This window comes from Cannabis sativa, chromosome 1, assembly GCF_029168945.1.
Source record: "Cannabis sativa cultivar Pink pepper isolate KNU-18-1 chromosome 1, ASM2916894v1, whole genome shotgun sequence".
NCBI lineage: Eukaryota > Viridiplantae > Streptophyta > Magnoliopsida > Rosales > Cannabaceae > Cannabis > Cannabis sativa.
The window spans coordinates 49,617,070-49,643,377 of NC_083601.1; the positions used below are offsets into that span (position 1 = coordinate 49,617,070).

At 41.9% G+C, this 26,308-nt stretch overlaps 1 protein-coding gene across 1 annotated transcript; it reads left to right on the forward strand.

Annotated features, from left to right (window-relative positions):
• The first annotated feature begins 1,480 nt into the window (after positions 1-1,480).
• LOC115706728 (uncharacterized) lies at positions 1,481-8,111 on the forward strand. Its single transcript, XM_030634452.2, has 13 exons — positions 1,481-1,936; positions 2,271-2,509; positions 2,811-2,967; positions 3,486-3,563; positions 3,646-3,720; positions 3,876-3,995; positions 4,507-4,671; positions 4,785-5,307; positions 5,450-5,606; positions 5,706-5,815; positions 6,472-6,584; positions 7,056-7,401; positions 7,648-8,111. The coding sequence occupies exons 1-13, from the start codon at positions 1,616-1,618 to the stop codon at positions 7,971-7,973; spliced, it is 2,730 nt and encodes a 909-aa protein (XP_030490312.2). The 5' UTR covers positions 1,481-1,615; the 3' UTR covers positions 7,974-8,111.
• The last annotated feature ends 18,197 nt before the right edge of the window (positions 8,112-26,308 follow it).

Here is a 26,308-nt window from a genome sequence, read left to right on the forward strand (position 1 = left end):
AGTGAATATGGCGTGCTATGAAGCTCATCCAGAATTTTCTGTCTAATATATACCATCATCAACTAGTACAAAAATCTTGTTTCTAAATCATACTAATTCATCTAATGAAATTGAGAAGCTTTATGCTGACCCAACTTCAAGCATTTTTTTTTATACTCTTGTAATTCTAGATCACTCTGTTGGGTTGTCTTGATTCTTTCTAACAAATCAGACTATAACGTAATATTGGCCAGCTCTAGTCATTAAATGAAATGATATACCGCACGCGAAGCACGGCATGTTTCCTAATTTAGTATAATAATTTTAATTATAATTTTATTAATTAATTATCATTAAATACACCATTTCACTACTACAAAAATGTTTTTTTTTTTTACGTTTTTAAATAGTCGTTTAAAGTATTTCTGTCGGTTTTTATAACTGTTGCCTATACGACTGTCGCAAAATGGGCAAAATAGGCTAATGTGGACCGTTGCATATACCCTATTATAGGCGACGATTTTAAACCGTTGAGAATGTAAAAAAAAAGAGAGAAAAAATATAAATTTTTCCTTATTTTTTTCTGCATTAGTTTTATAATTTTACCTAAATTAAAATAAAACAACTAATTGATTTTATTACAATAACAACTAACTTTAAAACACATTAAATTTATACAATAACAAAATAGATATATATAATAAATAAAAAGTATATATATAAATAAATAAATGTATACCGAGCTCGGAGAGAGAGAGAGAGGGAGACGAACGGGAGGTGGTGGTGGTCCAACGTATGAGACGGAGATGAGAGGGACACCGACAGGAGGCGGTGGTGGTCCGACGTATGCGACGGAGAGGAGAGGGAGACCAACGGGAGGAGGGGTGGGTGGAGATCGATGGACAAGAGAGACGAGAAGAAAGGGAGATCGAGAAAGGGAGGAAGACGGCGAGAGAGGAGGGGGATAGTCCGGAGGCATGGGTGGGGTTTTGGAGAATTAAGATTTTCGTTTTAGGGTGTGGGAAATGGAGAAGAAATATGTGAGAAGAACTAGGTGGGCATGTGAGAAATAGAAAAGAAGTAGGTGGACACGTGGGAAATGTGGCGAGAAGTAGGTAACGATTTTTTATTGGACTCTTACAAGGGCCTAATAAATTTACGAATTCTATTTAAACCGTCGCCTATTCTTGTAATCATTATTATAAACCATCGGGAATACTAAACCATTTGAGGCTAGCTCAAGTGGCCATAGGAGGGTGCGTGTGTGTTGAAGGTCCTGGTTCGAGTCCCAAGTTATACATGATTGTAATATGTAAACGCTTAAATAAAAAAAAACCATCAAAAATACTAATTTTTTTCGACGATTTTAAACCGTTGTTTAATTTTTTTTAGCTACGGTAAAAAAAAAAATATATTTTTATGACCGTAGCGAATTCTCACTTTTATAGTAGTCTTTAAAATTTCTTAATTTAGTAATACTGAATCCGAACCTCCTTAGTCGTATTGACTTGAGAAAATTTTGAATAGATTATTTATTTGGCAACTCTTTTAACTAAAGCTATGGAAAGCTCCGCAACATCAAACTAAAGCTCCTTCTTCTGTCGTTGGAATTGGAATTGGAATTGGAATTGGAATTATGAGGAAGAGGTTTCAATCTGAAGGATCTTCCTCGGCCGACTCGAACCAGCCCATTTCTCATGATAATCCCTCACAACCTCCAACAAAAGCCCCACCCCCACACAGGTCGCCTTTCGTATGGTTGACTTTGTTCGTCGCAATTGTCTATTCTTCGTGGACCGTTTACCATTACCAATATCTGAGCTTGCCTTTGCCTCTCACTGCCGACCAAGCTGGCAAAAGGGGTTTCTCAGAGGTTCAAGCTCTTAACCATGTCAGGGCTTTGACTGAGTTGGGCCCTCATTCTGTTGGCTCTGATGCTTTGAATCATGCTGTTCAGGTTGGCGCCTTTCCATACATATTATAACATAGATATATGCGTTTGTGTATATAGCTGTGAATTTTCTCTAGTATATGGTTGAAAAAGATGTAACTTTGTTATGAGTAGACTGAACTTATCCATGTTTTGTTGCTTTGTTACTCTATTACATAAGTATGCCATATCTTTTTAGGTGAACGACCAAAATGTGTTTTCAAATTATGATGTGATTATAGAGGAAGACATGATGTTCGTGGGGTTATCTATAATCAATGAATTATTCATAATAGGAATATTTTTAGTTAAAGATTAGTATTTGTGATTGGTTTGACCTTTTTCCCAATTCGCTATGCAGTATGTTTTGTCAGCATCAGAAGAGATCAAGAAAACAGCCCACTGGGAGGTTGATGTTGAAGTAGAACTTTTCAATGCAAAAAGTGGAGCAAATATAATGACTGGTGGCCTGTTTAATGGAAAAACTCTTGTTTATTCTGATTTAGATCACGTCATTGTAAGAATCTCGCCAAAATATGTGTCTCAAGCGAGAGAAAATGCAATTCTGGTCTCTTCTCACATCGATACTGTTTTCTCAACGTATGCTCCTTCATCCTTGTTCTCTTTATTTCTAGTGATGAAGGGCATGTATAGCTGTTTGACTTTTATTAGAGCATCAAAATCTTAGTTCTATATTGTTGCAGTACACATGGAAGTTTATGAATACTAATATTCTGTTCTTCTTTCCTCTGGCATTAATATTGTTTCACATGAATGTTTGTTGAAAATTCTTGTCCCCTCCTACTCACAAAAACATATGTTTTACATTGTTCTTGTTAATACATTATTGCTTATCAAGAAGTCATTCTATGTTGGTGAAAAATTGTCACATATGTTTCAGGGGAGGTGCTGGAGATTGCAGCTCATGTGTAGCAGTTATGTTGGAACTTGCTCGAGGGGTTTCTCAGTGGGCTCATGGATTTAAGCACTCTGTAATCATATTGTTTAATACTGGTGAGGAAGAAGGCTTGAATGGTGCTCATAGCTTTATAACTCAGGTAGGAAGCATCTTTCATATAATCATCTAAATGTGGTGCAAAGCTAAAGTACATTCTTTCATGCTATAAATGAATATATCATATAATGAGGTTGCACTGTTTTTCAAAACCTTGTGCTACCATAATGGTTCAAAATCAGAATATTTGATCGTCAATACACGATAGGAGACAAAGAAGATCTTATATTGACTTCAAAGCAGAGTACAGAATTGTATTGAATCAGCAACCAGAACTTATATTTACTGCAAATTATGGTGAAATACAGGCTGAAGCTCTTTATGGGCATCCGAGTGATTTCCAAGCATTTAGAATATGTGATTGTTAACATACAGCCTGAAGCTCTTTATGGGCATCCTAGTGATTTCCAAGCATTTAGAATATGTGATTGCTAACATTCAGGCTGAAGATGCAGCCAATTAGTTTACGCAAATGTTTCAGATTTGTTTGGTTTAGTGCCTTGTATCTGTGTTGCTCTGCATGAAAATGCTTACTTATTAATTTGAAATACCCATCTACAGCATCCCTGGAGTAAAACTGTTCGTATGGCTATTGATTTGGAGGCCATGGGTATTGGAGGGAAATCTACCATATTTCAGGTCTGGTAGAATTTTACTTACTGTTCTGTATTATGTGCAAGCATAATTTCATTCATTAACATCTGTATCTTTTGGTTAATAGGCGGGTCCTAATCCATGGGCTATTGAGAACTTTGCATTAGTGGCAAAATATCCTTCTGGCCAGATTATTTCACAGGTTTGTGCTATTTCTCGAATCATGAATTAGTCCCCCACTCCCTGCTCCTTCTCCCACCAAAAAAAAGTATATGCTGTTTGCTCTGCGAAACATTCTTAGACCAGAACGACTTTTTTTTTTATAAGGCTTAGACCAGAGTGACTTTGTTACAACAGGATCTATTTTCTTCTGGAGTCATTAAATCTGCTACAGATTTCCAAGTATACAAAGAGCTTGCTGGCCTTTCAGGACTTGACTTTGCTTACACGGATAACTCTGCAGTATATCACACTAAGGTCTTCTTTCACTGCTACAAAATATATGTCATTTTTTATCTCATTGTTTTTCAGCATTCTAATTATATTCTGGCTTGATGAAGTGAAGTTTGCAACAACAATTTAATGGGAGTTTGTACGAAGAAATCCAATCTCTTGCTACTATTATTTGTCTTGATTTAGAATGATGTCATTAAAATCAAAGCTGAATATTTGTTTTGTACAAAAAATCGAAGCTAAATTGAATTTTCATTGCCCTTGACTTTTTCCATAGAGTATGAATATACAATAGGACAGAGTGCCAGATAAATCTTTGTAGAACCCAGAACCGTAATGAGATAGGTGCAAGAGTTGACTCTTGTGAGCTAGATTTGCAAGTTAAATTGGTTCTGTGAAATTTAATTTTTGTTTGCTAGTCATGATAGTTAGTGTTCATACTAATGATACCTATATCTATAAAGCATCAGCATATATATACTTTGATGAAAACTTTGAGGCGGATTTTTTTTTCTAATCCTCCAAATCAATGCAGAATGACAAAGTTGAACTCCTGAAACCAGGATCTCTTCAACATCTTGGAGAAAATATGCTTGCTTTTCTGCTTCAGATTGCTAGATCTTCTGACCTTTCAAAATCCAGTGCAGTAGAAGCTGAGGAAAATGCTGGGCAAAACAGAGCCATATATTTTGACATTTTGGTATAGTTACAAACTTACAATACACAAACTGCTATACCTTCAGAAATTTTACAACGTGTTTCTAACACCTTTTTCAAAAGTCAGTGTAGTTCTAATACTTGTTGCTTTCTCAGGGGACATATATGATCGTATTCAGACAACACTTTTCAAATTTACTTAATATTTCAGTGATAATGCAATCACTTCTGATTTGGGTTACATCTTTGATTGTTGGTGGTTATCCGGCTGCAATTTCACTTGCCTTGTCAAGTTTGAGTATCATCCTTACGTGGATTTTTGCAGTTGGTTTAGCTGTTCTTGTTGCTTTCACTCTACCCTTTTTATCCTCATCCCCAACACCCTATATTGCGAGCCCATGGTTGGTGTTTGGGCTATTTGCAGCACCGGCTCTTGTTGGAGCATTGATTGGTCAATATATTGGTTATCTTATTCTCCAAAAATATTTGTCAAAAGTATATTCCAAGAGAAGGCAGCTCTCTCCAATAATTCAAGCTGATGTAGTCAAGTTTGATGCTGAAAGGTGGCTCTACAAAGCTGGATCTGTTCAGTGGCTTGTTCTTCTCATTCTGGGAAACTACTATAAAATTGGTTCCACTTATCTGGCTCTTGTTTGGCTGGTTCCACCCGCATTTACATGTATGTTTAGATTTACAAGTATCTTACTTTGGTTTTGATCAATAATATTTGTTATGTTATTATTTAAAGAAAATATAGTACATCGAACTCTATGTTTTGATCTAAACACATCTTAATCAATTTGTTCTACTGTAATCTTCAGATGGGCTGCTTGAAGCCACTCTAAGCCCAGCTCGATTACCTAGGCCACTCAAACTGGCTACTCTCGTGATGGGCTTGGTTGTACCAATATTATTATCTGCTGGTAATTTTATTCGGTTGGTCGACACATTGATTGCAACTTGGGTTCGATTTGATAGGTAATTATAGCTGTACTTTTGTTGAAACACGATAAACAATAAACACTCAAAATCAATTTTTTGATAGCGAAACTTTGTTGTACATCTCTGTGTTTGCAGGAATCCTGGTAGCACTCCTGAGTGGCTGGGAAATGTGATAGTTGCCACTTTCATTGCAGTTGTCATGTGTCTTACTCTGGTGTACCTCCTATCATACGTTCATCTTTCAGGTTTTCTTCCTTAGATAAATTTTATTCAATCATTGCTGACATTGTCTTGCTTATGCATGTGCGTTAAGTTTCATATAATAAGTTTGTGAAGTAGGTGTTGTCAATGGATCCACCTTCAAGACATTCAAGTATGATTTATAATATTGAAGTTGTTGGGTTCATGTCAAGTAACTCCTACCCAAAATAAAACAGATCATCAATCTGTGATAAATGAAATGAATTTTGGTTTAAAGTATCTTGCAGCTGTTTAAAAACAAATTTGCCTGCATAATTATTATGAATTTCTTAACCATTTTATTAATTATCCTGATAAGAAAATGAAGCCAGCATGGAATGCTACCGAACTCCTGTCTCTTCTTCATTACTGGATGGTAGCTTTATTGTTTCATTTACACCATTTGGCACTGAGATGGAAATAGGCTTAGACATCTTCTTAATTCAAAAAACTAGCTGTTATAGAGCTTCATCTTAATGTAAAATAATGCACACACATTTGTTGCTACACTAATTGATTCCTTTATTTTTTTGGAGTTGCCAAATGATATTTTCTGTCTACATTTTTCATTTGATGGGTTGAGCATTAATTTATTCTTCAAATTGATTGTTCTCTCTTCTTTGCTTCATGACCAAAACTCAAAGTCACAACTGATGTGTAGGTGTAAAGAGAGTGACTATCCTCTCATCCTGCTTGTTGCTTGCTCTCTCACTTGCTGTCGTAAAATTGGAAATAGTTCCACCATTTACCGAACACATTTCCAGAACTGTTAATGTAAGTTTTTGTGTTCACTCTTATTGTGTTATGTTAGATTTTGATGTTCCGATTTCTTTGCTTCATATTAAAGAGAGATGGTCACATGGCCATTAGTGACCTCCTCCCGAGTATATTGAGAGCCCTAAACCTATTGTTATTGAGCAAAGTTTAATGTATGTATAGTTGTACTAGTGAGGCACTCTCACATTCAGTTTTTAGATTTTTCAAGTTAAAAGCTTTAGCCCATAGGAACGGTAGGCCTCCCTCCACCCAATCTCCACCTGGCCTGGCCGTCGAAACCATTCCTAGGTTCATAATAAAGGCGAGGACAGAAGAGGTGCATTTGACTGAGTGGGTGTTTTTGATCATCTTGTTACCTGCATAACATGGATAATCTCATTTTGCCTATGCCAATCCTTTTTTTTTTTGGTGTGTATGCGTCTTCAATCTTTTTCTTAACTGTGAATTACAATTTCGTGTGTTGCTCAGGTTGTGCATGTTGTGGATACAACAGGAAAGCAAGATCCTATCTCTTTTGTTTCTATGTTTTCTGCAACTCCTGGAAAGTTGACAAAAGAAGTTGAACAGATTAATGAAGGCTTTGTATGCGGAAGGAACAATGTCGTCGATTTTGTTACTTTCTCAGTCAAATATGGTTGCTGGACCCAAAATGATACTGAAGGCGGATGGAGCAAATCAGAATTGCCTTTGCTGAATATCGACAGTGATACTCAAGGGAAGAAAAGGATCACTCAAGTTGTGATTGATACAAGATTTTCAACACGCTGGACTCTAGCAATCAACTTTAAGGAAATCGAAGATTTTGCGTTAAAAGGTATAACTAAAATTTGATTATGATAAACACAGTCAGCTCCTGACCTTGTCCTATAGCTAAAAGTTTGATTTTTCATACACAAATTCACATTTTTCCCATCTTTTGGATTTTGAAAATTAATTGACAGAAATGTTTTTGTGTTCACCATTTTCGAATCATCTTCTGATGTTTGACAAAAGCCTCATTACTACATTCTTTAGTGTCATTTTATGCTCTCTCTGATTCTTCTCTACCTCTCAATCTCAGATGCAGGCAGCTCAGATGAATTAGTGCCAGTTGGTGGCAAGAGCAGTGTTGACGGATGGCACACCATTCAGTTTTCGGGGGGGCAGAAAGCACCAACAAAGTTTGTTCTAACACTTTTCTGGCAGGAAAGTTCTTCTCGGTCAACTGAGGTCGTGGACGGGAAGAAACATGATCTCCAGCTTCTGAAGCTCAGAACTGATATCAACAGACTTACACCAAAAGTTGATAGAGTTCTTTCGAAGCTTCCTCGATGGTGTTCACCGTTCGGAAAGTCCACATCTCCTCACACCTTAGCATTCTTAAGTAGCCTTCCTGTTGACTTTTAGCTCTTCAATTTCTAGGATTTTTTATTTTTATTTATTTATTTGGGAATAGAATTAGATGTATATTATGAATGAGTTGCATTTAATAAATTTATCATATATATTTTTCAAAGAAGAAAAGGAAGAAAAAGAATTACCTTATTTTGCCTTCTTTTTCAGTGAATATGTGTTTAGTTTACACATATTTCGTTATAGTATTTGGTTGTGGTAAATCAACAATCTATTTAGTTGGTTTTTTATATCTTGATTTCGATTGTCGAATAATAAGTTAATAAATATAGCATACTAACAAAATTGTCAAAGAGAAATTTGAAATTATATGCATATTAGAGACTAAAATTGGTATCCTAATCTAAAACTATACATAATTTGTAAAATGGGATAACTTTTACTTAAACCCAATTTTACCCCCCTCATTTCTAAACTCTCTCTCTCTCTCTCTCTCTCTCTCTCTCTCTCTCTCTCTCTCTCTCTCTCTCTCTCTCTCTCTCTCTCTCTCTCTCTAGCGTTTGAAATCGCACCATCCACGATTCCCCACTCGAATGAAGAACCCACCGAACCCACCACCCCACGGAGGGAACCCACCACCCCACGGAGGGAACCCATCCACAGAGCACGCGACGAGCCTGTCCCCTTTCGGTTTTTTAATTTTTTTTTCTTATTGATTATGGTGAAAATGTTGTTTGTTGATAGATTTAGGTTGGATATGTGCATTCTTGATTAGATCTAGGGTTAGATGGAGTAGATCTAGGGTTTGTGATCTTTCTGGGCAAGAAAATCCGATTTTCTGGTTTGATATGAGCTTGAAGATGAAGGCCCGATGCATGGCCCGATGGTCCGATGCATGGCCCGATGTAGGGCCCGATGGTCTGATGCCCATTTTGGATTTTTTTTAAAAATTTTCTATTTATAGGACTGGCCCGATGGGCCCGATGTAGGGCCCGATGGTCGGCCCGATGGTCAGATGCCCACTTTATTTTTTTTAATTTTTTTCATTTTATAGGTGTTGACCGAGATTTTCGGAAACTATTAAAATATGATTATAGTAGTGAGCTGTAAGAAAGCGAGATGAGGATTTTTTACGTGGTTGGGGCGTTAATGAGCCTTAGTCCACGAGTCTTTGTTATTAATGGATGTATTTAATACAGATTCCACACTTGAGGGAATGTTGTCCTCATTAATACAGAGAATGTTCTTGGTGAGTATTTTCTCTTCTTGCTCATATGCAATCCAAGATTCTCGACCCCATTAAATGAGCTTTGAGGGGGTATTTATAGTGTTTTGGTGGGGTAATCCCTAGAATTGTTCTTACAAACGTATCTGTAAGTATCCATAAAGTTGGGTATTCCCAATGAATATACCATGGATGATGCATGGTCAAATCCCTAGGTGTTGTAGGGTTTTTATGAGGAATGTCCTTTTTGCCTTGTGATTGACGTGACTCTTCGCAGAGTAGCTGTCGCTAGACTTAAATGATCATTACTGTGGCGCTGCTGTTTGGGGGTTGTGCCGTCAGACTTTATTGCGTGTTACAGTCCCAACACGCTTCCTCCCATGCGGCATTAAATGCGACTTGATTGCTCAGGAGAGGCCTGACACATCCCGGAGAGGCTTCATGCTATGCGAGCTTCCGGGAGTACCTTGTACTCCGGGTGCCTCCTCCGGGACCTATGCCCAGGGTGCTTTCTTGTGGCGTACAAAGACTTATCAAATATTTACAAGTTATCTGATCCACGTGTCCCAATTCGACTGGTCCACGTATTTTGGGCGAATTCAGGGGCAACATTTACCCCCCAAGCCTTGTTTACTTGGAAAAATAAACCAAGGCTTGCTTAGGCGCCTCCGGTTGACTCCTCGGTTCCCTGGCTCAAGCCCAGAGCGCGTGAGGGCACATTTAATGATGACATTTAATGCAGCGATTCGCTTTTTGCAGGGGTGTCTCCGGCCGCCTCCTCGGTTTCTTGGCACGAGCTTGGGGCGCGTGAGGGTGTGTCTAATGATGGCATTAAATGCAGCGATTCGCTTTTCTGCAGAGGTCGATTCGTTTCACGCCCTTTGATTGATGCGGCGCATTAATGGTGTCAGACGGATACTCAAACGTTTCCACCGCCTTTATGGCAGCTTGATCTGATCCGTTGATCTTTGGGTATTCGAATCGTGCATCTCCCCCACCGTACGATTGGTAGGTGGTGACGCCTGTTCCTCATGCACTTTTGCCTATAAAAGCCATCATCTTTCCTTCATTTTGGTTACTTTCCATTCCTTGCCACTTTTGCTCGAATTTCCCAGAGAGAAAATTCTTCAAAACTGCCCGAACCGTCTTAACACTTCGCCATTTCTTCCAGTTTTTCCGTGCTTGCTATCATCAGTTCTTCTCAACTTTACTCGGCCATACTCAGGACCCCCAGTTCAACAATTTACTGTAAGTTTCTTGCATCCTTTGATAGTGACATGCTTTTACTTGCTTTGTTTGTTTTTCTGGGTTCGTACTTTGAGATTTCTGGGCATGCAAGTGTTTAGGTTCTTCAGGTGTTCTGTTTTGTGTCTACTGCTTTAGTTGTAGGACCGCCATTATCATGCCTCTGTTATAATCGTGCATTTTTGTTGAAGAGAGCCATATGTTCTTCGTTCAACGGTTGCTTAGGGCATAGAATGGGGTCTTTTCCCTTCTGTTTCTTTTACTCTGTAAAACCACTTTCTGCGATCTTACTGCACCCGACACTTGTTCAGGGAATCTTTCTAGGGTTTCCCATGTGACACGTGTCCGGAGGGGGCCTCTTTCCAGCGGTTAGGGGACCCCCACTCCCTTTTTCTTGACTTAGGGTTTGGTATGGGACCTAACTGCTGGAATTTTCTCTTTCTTTTTTTTTTGTTTTTCACAGAATACAAAATGTCTGCTTCTGGTTCGAAATCTTCGAAGAAGAGCGGGAAAAGCATGGCCACTCTGGAGGAGGTTTCCCTGGGACCTGTTGCCCAGGAGGGTTACAAATCCCGAGCGACCGGGTGGGAAGCGGCTGAGCTTCGTTCCACCCTAACTTGCCCTCACCAGCTGGAGAATATTATAGACGTTGCTGGGATCAAACCTTCCACTTCAGGGACCTATCACCGGCCACCTCGCGACTCGGAGACGCCTAATCACAATTATGACGGCTTCGGGGCTTGGAGTCAGACTCACCTGATGGCCGGTGCCATGCTCCCGCTTCAAGATTATTTTGTTAATTTCCTTGTATTTGTCGGCCTTGCGCCATACCAACTCATTCCTCAAGCTTATCGCCTGCTTTCAGGCTTATTTATTTTTTATACCGCCCGCGGATGGGGATCTCCCAGCCCAGTGGAAATTTTATATTTTTATGAACTTGTATCCGTCCCCAAGAAAGGGGACAAACTTAAGGATGGTTTCTATGGGTTCCGGATCCATCCCGCTAACGAGGGGGTGGTTCCGTATAATAGGCAGACTCACGTTAAGGAGTATCGCCATCGCTTTTTCTTTTCCTCCGGGTTCAGGGCCGTGGACCACCCAGAGCTCCTTACTGAGTGGGTGCGGATCCCACCTTACCAGCGGACGCCCCCTACTCAGACCTTCCTCCGGAGGGCCCAAGCCTTCGCCTCCTACGACCGCGCCGATCTCGATGTCGGGGGTTTGGTCACCACGGAGAACTGCAGGAAGGCCAAACTTATCCTTCCTCATCAATCCGTGGAGGACTCCAACCTCTCCCGGGTCATCTGTCCCAACGCAAGGTCGCCGGTTGCGGAGAAGGCCTTCCGGGATGAGCTCATTGCCACGGCAGAGAAAAAATACCAAGATTATCTCTACCGGAAGGCCCAGGAGAAAGCGTACTCTCAGGCCCAGGCTGCCTCTGGGAGGGGACTTCGCGTGGGGAGTCCGGTGGTGCGAAGGAGCCAAGCAATTGCCGGGAAGTCCGAGGCTAAATTTTTTGACAAGATTCTTCAAGAAGAGATTGGGGATCGTCCTGCCAGGAGGCCCCTTCGTATTGAGGATTCTTCGGCGAAGCAAACTCCCCGGCCACAGCCTTCGGTCCCAGAGCCAAACTCGGGGGCTCCTGGTGCTAGCACCTCCGGTGCCGGCGGTAAGTCTCCCTTGATAATTTGTTATGTTCCTTCCGTTGGTGAATACGCCAGTCATTGGCCTGTAGGGTTCGACGAGCGTCTTCATAGGTTTAGGATGCCATCGACCCGGTGGGGGGATCGTTTGAAGGAATTTTATTTTTCGAACTTAGGAGATTTCCTAGGTCGATCCCGGATGGGCTCCGGCCCTCCGGAACCTATTCCCTTAGGTCCTTCAGCTTACATAACGTCCAGCTGGTTTCGGCCCTTGGACAGTTATCTCGGAGATGACGCTGCCAGCATTAAAGTTCAGGACTTTGCTAGGGCTGGATTAGGAAGTTCGGGTAGGAGTAGCTTATTTGTTGTATCTTGTATAAGTGATTCCTCACGGACATCTAACACTTGCTTATTTTGTGAAACAGGTGTCTCCATGGATGCCATTTTGGAACAGCTTGCCGGAGTTCATACTCCCGTGGCTCCTCCGACCTTTACCTCTTCCCCCCCGGCTCCTTCCCTGAAGGTTTCTTCCAGCGCTCCTCCCGACACTATTGACTTAGTGGATGACGAGGAGGTGCTCCCGGGAGAAGGCCAAGGGAAGCAGTGGGACTTCTCGGAGGAAGTTGCTGATGGTACGGGAGAGCCCCGAGCCCTTCCGGAGGAAGCTAAGGAAGGCGAAGAGGAGCCTGAGGTGGCTCTGATTCGTAAGCGCAAGGGCAAAATGATTGCCCAGGATGAGCCCAAGAAGCCTCGGAGAGCCGACACTCCCGCTCATGGTCTTGACGGCGGGGTCTCCCCCATGGACGAAAATCCTGCTCCTCCCAACATCGTGCTTACCCCGGTTCCGGGGGATGAGGTGAGGCAAGAGCTTCGGATAGCCAAGCATAACTATGCTATGGACGAGTACTCCCGGGGGTACGCCGAAGTGGAAGCCCTTAGGAGGATTCTGCGGGCGGAGGTTGAGGCGAGCATCAACCACCCGGAGTACCAGGATCCGTAGGACCTTAATCTGGACCCCTTATCGGACTGGTTCCGTCGCTTCCTAGGACCCACCTTTGCTCCTTTTGCTGCGGAGATGACCGGCGAGTTCGCTTCTCAGCTCACTCGATGCGCGCCTAAGCGGTTCGCCACTTGTGCTTCCCTGAACTCCATCTTCCAGGTCTAGGACCTCAGTCATTCTCTCACGGTGGTAAGTACTTCGCAATTTTTACTTTTCCTTTCATTTTTTCTCCTTGAGAAACTTCTTCTTACCCTTGCATTATGGTTCAGCTTGCTGCTGAGGCTGGCCGCCTCTCCAAGAACATCATAAATCATGGCTTCGTTCTGTCCGACTTTGGGGACATGAATGATGTCAGGAAGGTCCTTCAGGACCTCACAGCAGAGAGGCAGATCTACCAGGAGGCTGCCGAGCGCCAGGAGGCGGCTGCCAAGGCCAAGGAAGAGGAGGCCAAACGGAGGGAGGCTCAGGCGGAAGCCATGATCCGGGACGAGGCCCAGCGGAGGGACAGGATGGAGGCCCAACACCAGGAGGAACTGAGGGCTCAAAGCGAGGCTGCTAATAAGGCCAGGCGAGACCTCCGGGAGGCCAGGGAGGCTTTGGATGAAATGGTCGCCAAGGTGAGATCTTTAGAGGAAACTCACCAGGCGAACATAGAGTCCAAGGCCGCTCTAGCTGCGGAGCTGAAGGAGCTTAGGGACTTCAAAGAACAATCCATCAAGAAGGCCAAAAGAGCCGAGCTCCTTTCTCCTGTTTCCTGCGCCCGGTGTCCGAAGCGCTTTGACGATGGAGTCTACATGGCTTGGTCTACCAACGACCAAAATATCAAGCTTACTTTTTATCCCAAACCCGAGGAAATGATTGCCAAATTTCGGGAAAAGAAGAAGAAGCTTGATGCCGTGTTAGAGGCACGTATCGGACCTCGCCTTCCTCCGCGGGCTGACTGAGCTGCTGTACAACTGACCCAGTATGACCAAGATTCCACCCGGTTCTTTTATTATTCTTCTTTTTTTTTGTACATATTTGCTGCTGCCTTAGAACAATATATATATAGGTAGCAGCTTTTATTTGAAGGGGAGACAATTATATTTTAAGGCCTGTCCCCGGGCCATTTATATGTATATGACCTGCCCTTTGGGCCAGGATATTTTTTATGTGATCTTTCTTTTGTCACACTTATGTTTTTTAACATGTCCTTTGGATCAGGATTTTTATGCTTATGCCTTTTATTTTTGTGCATACTTTCTGACCTGCCCTTTGGGTCAGGATATTTTACTTAGTTTATTTTTCTGTTTGTCCGTGCGGTATACCCTAGTACCCCCCTGATGGCATAGAAACTTTGTTTTTAAGGTACTCAGTTTTATTTAATATAGGGGAGGTATACATTTGGACGGTACAAACCCTTTGAACAAAGTCTAAGTTTTATTTCGCTACTGGTAATATTTTCTGAGGTGATCGGCGTTCCAAGCTCTTGGGACGATAATTCCGTCCATTCTTTTCAGTTTGTAAGTGCCGGAGCCGATCTCGTCCTCGATTTCGTATGGTCCTTCCCAATTTGGTCCAAGTACCCCCACTCCGGGTTCTTGGGTGGCTGGAAAAACCCTTCTTAGGACCATATCCCCAATAGCGAATTTTCTGTTTTTAACCTTAGAGTTAAAATACTTGGTCACCTTCTTTTGATAAGCAGCCATCCGTATTTGAGACTCATCCCGGAGTTCTTCGACTTGATCCAAAGCTTCTTGGAGCAGTGCCTGATTAGTGGCAGGATCGTAAGTCGTCCTCCTGTGGGATGGGAATAATGTTTCTACCGGGACCATTGCTTCACAACCGTACGCCATTGAGAAGGGCGAGTGGCCGGTTATGGTTATGGGGGTCGTCCGGTAGGCCCATAATACCCTTGGCAATTCTTTAGGCCAGTTATTTTTGCAGGCCAGCAGCTTCTTTTTCAAGGTGACCTTTAGGATTTTATTGACCGCTTCTGCCTGGCCGTTTGTTTGAGGCCTGGCTACCGCGGAGAAGCTTTTCACTACTCCGTGTCGGTTGCGTGTCAAGAATTCCTCGCAATCAAATTGCTTTCCATTGTCTGAGACTATTTTGTGAGGCAAGCCGTATCGACACACTATGTTTTTGATAACAAAGTCCAATGCCTTCTTGGCAGTTATTGTCTTCATAGGCTCACCGTCCATTTGGTGAAGTAGTCTACCGCTACTATTGCATACTTTACCCCTCCTTTCCCTGTAGGTAGAGACCCGATGAGATCTATTCCCCGTACCGCGAAGGGCTGTGGACCGGTCATCAGGGTGATCTCGTTTGGAGGAGCTCTCGGTATGTTCGCGTACCTTTGGCACGAGTCACACTTTTGGACATAGTCTATACAATCTTTTTTCATTGTTGGCCAGAAGTACCCTTGCCTCAATATTTTCTTTGAGAGGCTGGGCCCTCCCGTATGATCTCCACAGAACCCTTCATGGACCTCTAGCATGATTTGTCTAGCTTCAGGGTCCGATACACACCTTAAATAAGGCATGCTGAGTCCTCTTCGGTAGAGAATCTGGTCCATCATTACATAACGATGAGCCTGATACTGAATCTTTCGAGACAAAGGCTCCTCTCTTGGGGCAACTCACTCCGTGGTTATGTATTTTATGATGGGGACCATCCAGCTGGGTTCTTGCCCAACCGTTAGTGTGGTCTCTTTTATTTTGATGCTTGGCTCTGCCAAGCGTTCCACTGGTACTACCCCCAGCTCTTCGATTTCGCTATCCGAGGCTAACTTAGCCAGACAGTCCGCGTGAGCGTTCTTTTCTCGGGGGATCCTTTCTATTTTATAGTCCGCGAACTCGTGGAGCAGTTCTCGGACTATTGTTACGTACGCGGCCATCCGCTCGCCGCGAGTTTGATATTCTCCGGAAACCTGGTTTACGACCAGTTGAGAGTCACTGTAGACTTCTACTCTTTTGGCTCCTACAGCTTTTGCCAATTTCAGTCCTGCTATCAAGGCTTCATATTCAACCTCATTGTTTGAAGCTGTAAAGTCAAATCGGAGTGCTGCCTGGAGCCGCAGTCCAGTTGGTGATATCATAGCCACTCCGGCTCTCGAACCGTTCTCATTAGAAGCTCCGTCTACAAATACCCTCCAGGTGGGGATTGGTGGTACCGGCGTATTAGCTGTTGCCTCGGCTTCATTGCATTCGGTAATGAAGTCTGCCAAGGCTTGACCTTTTATGGAAATCCGGGGGACGTAGTGTAAGTCGAATTGACTTAGCTCCATCGCCCACTTGAGGAGTCTTCCGGATGCTTCAGGCTTCTGGAGAACTTGCCGGAGCGGATGATTGGTTAGGATTTTGATCGGATGGGCTTGGAAGTATGGCCTCAGCTTCCTTGACGCCATCAGGAGGCAAAATACTAACTTTTCAATGACCGGGTACCTTGTCTCAGCCCCTATCATGCGCTTACTGACATAGTACACGGGATGCTGAATTTTCTCTTCCTCCCGACTGTGGCGGCCGACCGCGTGCTCGGAGACGGCCAAGTAAAGGAACAAGTCTTCTCCAAGGACGGGTTTCGATAGGATAGGGGGTTTGGCCATGTGGTCTTTTAACCTCTTGAATGCCTCCTCGCATTCATCCGACCATTCAAACTTTTGGCATTTCTTTAGCACGTTGAAGAAGGGTATGCACTTGTCCGTGGATCGTGAGATAAAGCGGCTTAGTGCGGCTACCTTTCCGGTCAAACTCTGTACGTCTTTATCCTTCTTGGGGGATGGCATGTCCAGAAGAGCTTGGATTTTCTCCGGGTTTGCTTCAATCCCCCTTTGGCTGACTATGAAGCCCAGGAATTTTCCTGACTTGACTCCAAAGGTGCACTTTTTTGGGTTGAGCTTCATCCCGTATCTCCGGACGACTTCGAAACATTCTTCTAAGTCGCTTGCATGACTGTTGCATGCTTTGGATTTGACGAGCATGTCGTCCACATATACCTCCATGTTTCGTCCCAGGAGGCTTTTAAACATCCGGTTAACCATTCTTTGATAGGTTGCTCCGGCGTTTTTCAGTCCGAAAGGCATGACTAGGTAGCAGTATACCCCCTTATCGGTCCTGAAGCTAGTGCACTCCTGGTCTGCCGTGTGCATTTTTATTTGGTTGTACCCAGCATAGGCATCCATGAAAGACAGCAGTTTAAATCCGAACGTGGCGTCTACCATCTGGTCGATCCTGGGTAGCGGGAAGCAGTCCTTTGGACAAGCTTTGTTTAGATCTGTGAAGTCTATACAAACTCGCCAAGTCCCGTTCGGCTTGGGCACCAGGACCGGATTGGCCAGCCATTCCGGATAGTATACGTCGCGGATCATGCCGCTGGACAAAAGTTTGTCTACCTCTTTCTCTAAGGCCTCGACTTTCACCGAGTCGAGCGGGCGTCTCTTTTGCTGTACAGGGGGCATGTCCGGGTTGACATTGAGTACATGTGTGATGACATGAGGGCTTATGTCGGTCATGTCTTCTTGGCGCCATGCAAAGATGTCGATGGCGCCCTTCAGTGTTTTTACTATTTTGTCCTTTTCCTCCGGATCCAGGCTCTTCCCTATCCGGAGTACTTTGGTGGAGTCGTTGTCGCACACTGGTATTTCTTCGACGTCCTCCATTGGTTCCACGACCCTTTCGGATCCTATGCGAGGATCCAACTCATCCTCTTCAGCCTTCTCTATCTCAGGGGACTCCCGGACCATGAGTACGGGTAGGTGGGTGGCAACATTGTAACATTGCCTGGCTTCTCCTTGATTTCCCCTCACAGTTCCGACTCCGGCTTCCTGGGTAGGGAATTTTAGGCACAAGTGTCGGATTGACGTAATTGCACCAAAGTCCACTAGGGCCGGCCGACCAAGGATTGCGTTGTAGGCTGTCGGACAGTCTACCACCACGAAGGTGCAATATTTAAATGTGCTCTGGGGGGTATCCGGGCACAGAGTCACCGGGAGCCTTACTTTTCCCATCGGAATAAGCGTCGTCCCGTTAAACCCCGTGAGCTGCGACCCACTAGGCGAGAGGTCCCGGTCGGTTAACCCTATCGCAGTGAAGGCTTCTTTGAAGAGCAGGTTCACGGAACTCCCATTGTCAATTAAGACCCTAGCCACCACTTTATTTGCGATGGGGGTCTCTATGACCAACGGGTCATGGTGAGGAAAACGCACCGTCTTGGCGTCTTCTTCCGTGAACGTGATGGGTTGGTCCATTAGCCGAGTCCGTTGAGCTGGGAGTTGAGTAACTTCCCATACCTCATTGTGCTTCGCGGCCTCGGCGTATCGTTTTCGCTCCTTGCGAGTGTTCCCTCCGATATGGGGACCTCCGGAGATCATGGCTACCCGCCCATTAGGCCGGGGCGGTAGCCCGGGAATATGCTGGGCGTCACCTGCGGGAGCAGCTGGAGCCAATACTCCTGCTGTACCCCTTGGTGTTCTCGGAGGCATACCCCCGGCCACCTGCCCCGGATTAAGGTGGAGCAACCTATTTTTGATCCACTCATAGAGGTGGCCCAAACGGATTAGATTTTCAATCTCGTCTTTGAGATTCTTACACTCATTGGTGCTATGACCAATGTCGTTGTGGTACTCGCATCTTTTACTCGGATCTCTCCGGGAGCTGTCTTTGTACAATGGCTGTGGTCTCCGGTAGTGCGTATCTTGCCTAGTGGCAAAGTACACACGTTCCTGGGAGTCCGACAGCTCCGTGTACTGAGTATATTGGGGTGTGTTCCCCTTCTTCTGGCGCTTCTCTCCCGTTCGGGTGCTGCCTTTGGAGGACCTTTTGCTCCTCGACCCCTGGGTAGGGCCTGTTAAGCTAGCAGTCGGGGTAGCCTGTGAAGGAGCTTGTCCATTCACTCCGGACGGGTTGCCATAATGGGAAGATGCTGGCGCCAAAGCTTGGCCCCGGCGTACCCGTGGGGCAGCGAGAACCGTATGCCACTCACTCGTGGAGTTGCGGCCGGCGCACCCGAGGGCGACACTCCTGGCATGTACCCTGCTATCCCGGTGGGATAATAGCCTCCATAAGCCACGATCTGGGCTTCTTCGAGGTTAATATACTTTTGGACTCTTTTCTGGAAGTCCTGGAGGCTAGAAGACCTTCGTCGCAACTCATTCCAGAAGGGAGTCCCAGTGCGGATTCCTGCTTGGAGAAGCGCAAGCTGTTGTCCGTCATCGACCTTCTTGGTCTTCGAGGCTTCCTCTCGGAACCTCTTGATGTAATTCTTCAAGGTCTCGGTGGGCAGTTGCTTGATATTGGTCAAGGCACTAATCTCCAAGTTAACCTTTCTGGCGGCGACAAACTGTCTCCAGAAGTTGGTTTGGAGTTTGTTCCAACAGCCCACGGATCCTGGTTCCAGCTTTTTGAACCATTCCTCCGCTGACCCACTCAGAGTGAGTGGGAAGCACAGGCATTTAGCGTCATTGCTGACCCGCATGACTGTCATGACACGGTTGAACCGTGACAGGTGGTCACTAGGATCGGAGTTCCCGGTATATGCCGCCATTTCAAGCATCTTGAAGTTTTTAGGGAGCTCCGCCTCCAGGATGTGCTTGGCACATGGCTCCCGATCCTCGCTGTCCGAGTTGGAGTCGTCTCCCTTTTGCCTCCGGGAGACTCGAGCGATGTCTTTTCGAAGTATGGCGAGTTCCGCCATAATCCCTTCGTTTAACGTACCCGTGGAAACCACGGGCCCATATCTTCTTTGGTCAAGGTGGTCCCGGAGATCACCTTGATTCCCATTGATTTGATTTCTCAGATCAATGGGAGGACATCTCTGTCCTCTTCTCCCTCTACCCCCTGGTTCCTGGTGCACAGAAACGCTTTTTCGGTCCCCTCGATCCTGAGGGCCAAGACTCCCTTCTTGGGGCTTGCCCCTCTGCGGACCTTTCCCTTTAGGGAAATCCGAGCGGACCCTTCGCGGATCCTGCACCTTTTTCTTTCGCCCAGGGGTAGAAGTAGGGTTTTTTGTTTGATTTTCCTCAGCAAGGTACCTTATAGGGCTAGGTTCCCTAGATTTTTGCTGCTGGGAATTAGGCGAAGACGTTGCTGGCTCTCTGTTGAGCCCAGCGGTCATTGCCTTGGGGTGCACGTGAATACCAGCTGCCTCCATGGCTTTCTGCATGGCTAGCATCACTTCCTGCATTTTTTGGTTTTGCGCTTTCTGAGCTTCGATCTCGGCTTCATGATCGATAGCTTTTTGTCTGAGAAGCACCAGCTCTGAGTAACTTCCTTCGTCATAGGCATACTCGTCGAGGTTCCCCTCGTAGTCCTCGTCGGGGACTATTTCTTCTTCTTCCTCGGACTCCTCTGCCGCTCTTGAGGCCACATCTTCCTCATTTGAATCTTGAGCATCTTCCAGAGGGCGAGGTTGACGTGTACTTCTCGTCTCCACCATTCTTGTGAAGTCAAATGCTTGTTATGTAGCAGCTTTCCTCAGCTCTCAATGAAAGCACCAAAATGTTGACCGAGATTTTCGGCAACTATTAAAATATGATTATAGTAGTGAGCTGTAAGAAAGCGAGATGAGGATTTTTTACGTGGTTGGGGCGTTAATGAGCCTTAGTCCACGAGTCTTTGTTATTAATGGATGTATTTAATACAGATTCCACACTTGAGGGAATGTTGTCCTCATTAATACAGAGAATGTTCTTGGTGAGTATTTTCTCTTCTTGCTCATATGCAATCCAAGATTCTCGACCCCATTAAATGAGCTTTGAGGGGGTATTTATAGTGTTTTGGTGGGGTAATCCCTAGAATTGTTCTTACAAACGTATCTGTAAGTATCCATAAAGTTGGGTATTCCCAATGAATATACCATGGGTGATGCATGGTCAAATCCCTAGGTGCTGTAGGGTTTTTATGAGGAATGTCCTTTTTGCCTTGTGATTGACGTGACTCTTCGCAGAGTAGCCGTCGCTAGACTTAAATGATCATTACTGTGGCGCTGCTGTTTGGGGGTTGTGCCGTCAGACTTTATTGCGTGTTACAGTCCCAACACGCTTCCTCCCATGCGGCATTAAATGCGACTTGATTGCTCAGGAGAGGCCTGACACATCCCGGAGAGGCTTCATGCTATGCGAGCTTCCGGGAGTACCTTGTACTCCGGGTGCCTCCTCCGGGACCTATGCCCAGGGTGCTTTCTTGTGGCGTACAAAGACTTATCAAATATTTACAAGTTATCTGATCCACGTGTCCCAATTCGACTGGTCCACGTATTTTGGGCGAATTCAGGGGCAACAATAGGACTGGCCCGATGGACCCGATGTAGGGCCCGATGGTCGGCCCGATGGTCAGATGCCCACTTTATTTTTTTTTAATTTTTTTCATTTTATAGGACTGGCCCGATAGACCCGATGTAGGGCCCGGTGGTCAAATGACTGGCCCGATGGGCCCGATGTAGGGCCGATGCCCACTTTAATTTTTTTTTTTATAACAAAGAGAGAAGAAGAGAGTGGGGAGGCAGTAATGTAAATGGGGGTATTTTAGGGATATTCTAAAATGTGTCATATCCCACAAATATTAAATGTTATGTGTTTAGAAAAAAAATATTAGGTATATCTAAGTATAGAAAATCAAATTTTCCATTTGTCCATTCTTTAAGGGTTGACAGTTCAGTTACAAATTATTGCAGGTTAAGGTTATAAAAAATATATGCAATTTAAAATTAGGTTAAATGCAAATAATGCGATAATTATTTCGGTTGAGTTAGGGTCAACCTTGTGTAGGAATGCACACGGTGCAAGTGATTGGCGGAAAGTGCTTTCTCTATTCTCATTCCCATTTCCATTAAGAATTTTAATCTCCATCTCTACATATTCCCTCTCAGGGACGAGGCACGAAATCTCTACATAGATCCATGTATAAAATAAAGTTTAATATTAAATATTTAAGTATATAAAGAAAATAAATTCCATAAAAATTTAAAATATTACATATTATTCATTATAGTAATTATTATTTAATATAAAAATTAAAATTTGTAAAAAAAGTTACTAATATACTAAAAGAAAATGCATAAATAAAATAAAAAAGTATAAAATACATTTTTAAAAAATATGAAAAATAAAATTAAAATGCATATATTTAATTTTCTTTTTTAATATTAAAGTGTTTATTATATAATATAGCGGGTTGTAAAATATTTTTTAAATTGGCTAATGTGTTACATAGGTAACGTTGGCTCCTTAAAAAAGTGGGCTTGAATCACACTTAGGCATCAATAGGTATAAAGTGCTCAAAATAAGAATATTATGAAGAAAAATATGATTATAGAAAAATATTTAAATTGTGTTTGGTTGTGTACAGTAACATATAATCATATTTCCGTTAGTTGAATTACATTATTTAGTTAAGCACAAAAATCTTATATATTATTTTAAAAAATTAAAATAAATAATTTTTTTTTATTATTATTATATGTGTTTAATGTTAATTATGCATAAAAGCATAATAATTATTGTAAAAAAAATATATTTATTAATTAGTAAATATAAATCTCATTCTATTTTTTATTAATTAAAATAAACATCTACGTATATTTTATCACTATGTCATTTATCTTTGTTCGGTATGTCATTTATGTACTCCATCTGTATAAAATTGATATATAACACATATACATACTATTGTCAATAACATAAAAATAACTCAATTAAAAAAAAATTGCAAACTAAATATATATCCTAATAATTTTTTTTTTAGAATAAACCATAATATTAATGCTATTTACATTTATTGATTAATTTCATAATGTTATTGAAATTAATATAACTGAAAGGGGTAGACTTTTTGGTCAAGAAAAAGATAATTGGGTCTGGACAAAAGAGCGTAATGAGCGATTTTCTTACAAATCGGCTTATCTTATCCAAGCTTTACAAAGGGCTCCTTGTGAGGTTGTCCCTTCCCTTTGGAATAGTAAAATCATGGAGAGGCATAAGGTTCTTTAGTGGAGCATCTTGTCAAACGCTTTACCAATTAAGGCTATTCTAAAGAAGAGATTTCATGTTGATGAAGTGAATGTTGGATTAAAAATCCTTTGTGGGCACATATGTATAATGTATATGCTATTATAAAGTGTGATACAAAATTAAGTGACCAATTATGTTATGGGTATCAAAAGGGTATTAAAGTGTCATGGAATTAATGTGTAGATACCATAAGTTAATTTATAATTTGTTGAGGGGCCAAATTATAAATACCCAAGAGTTATTCTAAGATGACTCTATAAATAGGTAGTGGTCCCCAAGAAACACTAGGGTTTCTGTATTCTCTCCTTCCCCATCAGAGAAAATACTCTAGAAAATAGTGTATTCTTGGAAGATCAAAACCTTCTTTGCAATCTCCAACAATGGCTTCAGGTTAGTGCTTCCGCTCATCTTTTATCATCTTCTTCTTCTTTAATTTAGCAAAGGCTTTATAGATTTATGATTTAGGGTTTTATATATTAAAGCACTTTTAGGAATATGTTTGGATCTGTGATTTATATATTTCTTAAGAGTTTTATAAACCCTAACAAGTGGTATCAGAGCCACCTTTGTTGAATTAGTTGAAGATCTGATGATTTTATTTATGAAATTTGGATTTTAATTTCGGTAAAAATATATTGATATATGCGTGTATTGACATATATACCGATTATATATGATTATGCATACACATATGCGTTTGTTCGATTTCGGCTTCAGTATATTATATATAGATCATGATGTGTGATTTGGGAATTTGGAAATTCAATATTGAATTGTAATGATTGTGGCTTCAGTGACTTCTGCCAACTGTATGTTTCTATTTTATGCAATGGATTCGTTTTTGACTTCAGTTGAATTTGAGTTATTGCTTCAGCTTAAATATATATATATTTGGAATTGATGAATAGTATTATGCATATGATTACGTATCCTTTTGTCGCCATTGATAAAGGCTTCAAGGCTTCTGCCGATTTCTTTTATTGATTACTGTATATATGTTTTACATATATAAATAATTGAATGTGATGTTTTGGTTTCCTCTTTACTGTCTGTCACGTTTACATACATATATATTGACTACAATTTGGTAAGGCAATTACATTTTTTTTTCTTTTATTGCTCTCAAGATTATAAAATATATATGTATGGGAATAATTACTTGGGGCTGCCCCGACAATTTATATGGCTCATAAACAATATATATTTTAGTTCAAACAATTTAATTCAAATTTTGGTGTTGGTTTATGACTAATATTTTAAGTAAATTAATTGAAATAATATGTCGCCAAAGTGACCTCTTTTGTGTAGATTAATTTATTTATATATTAGGATGGTTGTATGTTTGTAATTAATGCTTATATTGACTAGCCCAAAGGTAAGTGAATATTTTGCTAGATTTCAAACATACCTGTGGCAATAAATGTGTGACAATTATAAGGTATTTTGTGTGAGCAATACGTTAGTCCAAAGATTGACCTATTGTTTGACACAGTTTTATTGTCAATATTTGATTGCTACACCAAGAGTACCGCTTACAGTTAATATTATTGTCCAAAGACTTGATATTAATGTGTGTTTGGTACCTTGAGATGGGTTTAACCAATTTTTGAATTTATTGTTTAATTATGCATATTAATGTGAGCTTGTTCTATTTGTTCTATATTCAGCTAGTTCATCTTCTGCTGCCTCAATATCTGCTAATATTAATTCTATTCCTATACTTAATGGGACCAATTTCAAGGATTGGAAAAGGAACCTACTTATAGTTCTGGGATGTATGGATTTAGACCATGCACTAAGGAATGAACAACCTACATCTCTCACTAAGGAAAGTTCCCATGATGATAAAAGGGAATTTGAGAAGTGGGATCGTTCAAATCGCATGAGTCTAATGATTATGAAACACAGCATTCCAGAAGCCTTTTGGGGCACAGAATCCAAAGGGGTTACTATGGCTAAGAATTTCCTTGAACAAATTGAGGAACGTTTTGCTAAAAACGATAAGGTTGAAATGACAACACTTCTTGGTTCTTTAATGAACATGAAGTATAAGGGTCAAGGAAATGTAAGGGAGTACATTATGGAAATGCATCATATTGTCTCAAGATTAAGGACACTTAAGATTGAGCTTTCGGATGATGTACTTGTACTCATAGTTTTGTTAACGCTTCCTCCACAGTTTAACCAATTTAAAATTAGTTACAACTGTCAAAAGGAGAAATGGACTCTCAACGAGCTCATTTCTCATTGTGTGCAAGAGGAAGAAAGGTTGAAAAAGGACAAAACCGAAAGTGCTCATTTGGCAACTACCCCTAAGGATAAGGGCAAGAAAAGAAAATTTGAGAATGAAGCTGCTAAGGGTCCAGTTCAAATGAAACAACAACAAGATTCTCAGGGTTGTTTCTTTTGTACCCAACCTGGACATGTGAAGAAAGATTGTGCCAAATATCACGCATGGCGTGTAAAGAAAGGTATTAATCTTACTTTGGTCTATTCTGAGGTTAATTTAGTTTCAGTACCTAGAAACACTTGGTGGATAGATTCTGGTGCTACTACTCACATAAGTGTTTCTATGCAGGGTTGCTTGAGCTACCGAAAGCCAAGTGATGGTGAAAGATACATCTTTGTGGGCGATGGACAATCGGTAGAAGTGGAAGTAATTGGGCATTTCAGATTGTTATTAGGAACTGGTTTTTATTTGGATTTGAAAGACACTTTTGTTGTGGCGTCTTTTAGACGGAAATTAGTTTTCGTTTCTTTGTTGGACAAATTTGGATATTCTTGTTCATTTCGAAACAATCAGTTTACTTTGTCTTTAAATTCAAATATTATTGGAACTGGTTATTTGAATACTTAAGACAATCTTTATTTGCTAGAAACAATTGCATCCTATAATGAAACCTTGTATGTGGAATCACGAGGTACTAAACGCAAATTAAATAAAGAAAATTCAGCGTCATTATGGCATAAACGCTTAGGTCATATCTCAAGAGGTAGAATTGAGCGTCTTGTGTCTGATGACATTTTAGAGTCTCTTGACTTCACAGATTTCAATGTCTGTGTAGATTGTATCAAGGGAAAACAGACCAAAACTAAGAGATTAGGTGCCAATAAAGATTAGGTCCCTCTGGGGAGAAGCATTAAAGACAGCAGCTTACATTTTGAATAGAGGACCAAGTAAAGCAGTTGCAAAAACACCTTATGAGCTTTGGACAGGTCGAAAGCCTAGTCTAAAGCATTTCCACATTTGAGGATGTCCAGCTGAGGCAAGGACTTATAGGCCACATGAAA

Bases quoted from the DNA above. Each gene is read 5' to 3' on its own strand.
- LOC115706728 (XM_030634452.2), top strand. From the start codon at position 1,616: ATGAGGAAGAGGTTTCAATCTGAAGGATCTTCCTCGGCCGACTCGAAC. The intron at 3,721-3,875 runs GTTTGTGCTATT...TTGTTACAACAG, and splicing joins CTGGCCAGATTATTTCACAG to GATCTATTTTCTTCTGGAGT. The intron at 5,607-5,705 runs GTAATTATAGCT...CTGTGTTTGCAG, and splicing joins ACTTGGGTTCGATTTGATAG to GAATCCTGGTAGCACTCCTG.